At 35.8% G+C, this 2562-nt stretch overlaps 1 protein-coding gene across 1 annotated transcript; it reads left to right on the top strand.

The window, feature by feature from the left end:
• The first annotated feature begins 358 nt into the window (after positions 1-358).
• LOC111909305 (ethylene-responsive transcription factor RAP2-4) lies at positions 359-2196 on the top strand. The gene has a single exon (XM_023905107.3). It carries the CDS (start codon positions 881-883, stop codon positions 1880-1882), a length of 1002 nt encoding a protein of 333 aa, XP_023760875.1. The 5' UTR covers positions 359-880; the 3' UTR covers positions 1883-2196.
• The last annotated feature ends 366 nt before the right edge of the window (positions 2197-2562 follow it).

Genomic DNA, 2562 nt, shown 5'->3' with positions numbered 1-2562 from the left:
CTACAAAGCAATAAGTTTTTTTTTTTTAAAGATGGTTGGTTACAATTTATTTTGGTATTCAGTATTATTTAATTGACAATATTCATTTCGTTTCTGAATAACTTTCAGAAATTAATTAATGTGGTTCTTTTTGTTATTTTTAGAAACTTCGAGAAAGCAAGAAACCATTGTCACACACGTGTCACCTTCTTACTGGCTTCTATACTCACATATCATTCGAGTAGCCGTAGTTAAAGATAATTCTTAAATTATAATTAAAATAACTTAACCATGGTTAGTAAAATAGGTTGAACCCGCGTTAATCCAACCCAAGTGGGCTCCACATATCCATACCCTATAATAAAGAGCCACCCACTCCTGAACCAATTCACATTCAAACAAACAGGTTAGATCCGCAGTTCTTTTCTCACACACTAAAACACACACTTAAAAAATTTCTTGAAAATTTTTCTTCTGAATTTCTTTAAGTTCTTTCTTGTTTCCCCCCTCTGAATTCCCCGCTTCTGTGTTTCCCTTTCTGTAAATCATCTTTTTAAGAAAAAAAATTGAAATTAATTTGACTTTTCTCTGGGTTTTTCATGGATTTATCAAGAACAAAAAAGCAAACTTGATTTGGGATTTTTTTTTCAACAAGGTGTTTTCAGAATAGAGATCCATCTCTTTTAATTTGGGTTCTATTTCAATCGACTTTATTTTCATTTTTATGTAAATCTTTTTAAATTTCATTATTTTCGTCAAATATCACACCTTTTCAGGCTTATTTTCGTCCTTTTAAGGTTGATTTCTTCAGAAAAGAAGGTTTGCTTATTTGAAAACCTTAATTATTCTGGGTTTTATCATTTTGTTGTTTATTCGAAAAATTAAAAAAAAAAAAAGATTAATGACGTCAGCAACAATGGAGTTCTGGAACACTACCGGAGGTTTCCAGCAGTCGTCGGCAGGCGGTGAGCTCATGGAAGCACTTGAACCTTTTTACAAAAGTGCTTCGGTGGATTACCAAAATACCCTCTCTTTCTCTTCATTCTCTCCTTCTCCTTCTACATCTTATTCATGCGCCTCTTCGTCTTTTTTATCTTCTTCTTATTCATACCCTTCTTCGTATTTTTCACCTTCTCCTTCTTCCTCTACGACCCAACAACAATTCGGATCGTACCCGGATTGTTACTTACATGGGTTTTCTACCCCAGACCCGTTTTATTATGAACAACCCGGATCAACATCCGGGTTAAACCAATTTACCCCAATACAGATCCACCAGATTCAAGCCCAGATCCACTTCCCCAAGAATGGAACCCAATTCAGTCCGAAACCTGTACCCATGAAGCAATCTGGGTCACCTCCAAAACCCACGAAGCTTTACAGAGGTGTAAGGCAACGTCACTGGGGAAAATGGGTCGCCGAGATACGATTGCCCAAGAACCGCACCCGGCTTTGGTTAGGTACCTTTGATTCAGCAGAGGAAGCCGCGCTGGCCTACGATAACGCCGCATACAAGCTGCGTGGTGAAAACGCGCGGCTCAATTTTCCTCATCTCCGTCACAACTGGTCTCAGACCGGTGGCGACTACAAGCCACTCCACTCCTCCGTTGAAGCCAAGTTACAGGAAATTTGTCAGATCTTGGCAGAAGGGAAGAGCATCGATGGTTGTAAGAAGTCACGACAGTCTTCGGGAAAGTCAAAGAAGGCGACAGAGCAGGCGGAAGTTGTGAAGGTTGCAGGTTCCGAGAGTGACGGCGAAGGAGTGTCCGGTTGCGGGGATTCTTCGCCGTCGTCGGGACTTACCTTTGCTGATTTCTCAGTGGAAGAAAGCGCGTGGTGTGATTCTGAAAATTTCTCGCTGGAAAAGTTCCCGTCGTACGAGATCGATTGGGATTCTATTTGATGTTATCGTTTATTTCTTCGTTTGCTACATATGGTACAACTAATAGTAGCTTTAGTAGGGTATATTTGTAATTTACTGGGGAAGTTTAGCTACTGCAATCGAGTTTTTTGGTAATTGCAGGGCTTGACACTTCCTCTTCAGTGGATAGTTTCGTAAATTTGAAGGTCTTTGTATTTTTCTTAATGTTGGTGGGCTAGGGTAGAAATGTAACTTGGCTGGTGGTTTTTTTCTTGGCCAAATTCCATGTATTTTACCTTTATATTGTATTTTTCTGTGTTTTAGTGGTACGATTATAATTTAAAATTTAGACAAAATTGCAAAATAGTCTATATAATTTTTTTATGTGGATATGGTTTAATTGTTTGAGAAGTTCTAGATTTGGTGGTTTTTATTAAGTTTTGGTCTTTCTTTTCATTAAGTTTAATGATTCATTCTTAACTTCATTAAAATGAAGATACCCTAATGGAACATTTTTACATATATTCTTTTTTATTTTATTAAAATATTATATATTAATAAATATTAATTTTAATATATAATATTATGAGAAATTAAATATCTTTCTATTTTGTTCCTATAAATTTTTCTATCAAATTAAATTATGAAATTGTGTCATATTAGTATACTAAAATTTCATTAAATGAACATTAAGTATTATATATGTTATTATTTAATTGGAT

The sequence above is a fragment of the Lactuca sativa genome, chromosome 1 (genome assembly GCF_002870075.4).
Source record: "Lactuca sativa cultivar Salinas chromosome 1, Lsat_Salinas_v11, whole genome shotgun sequence".
Lineage (NCBI taxonomy): Eukaryota > Viridiplantae > Streptophyta > Magnoliopsida > Asterales > Asteraceae > Lactuca > Lactuca sativa.
This window is presented reverse-complemented; position numbering and strand designations above follow the sequence as displayed.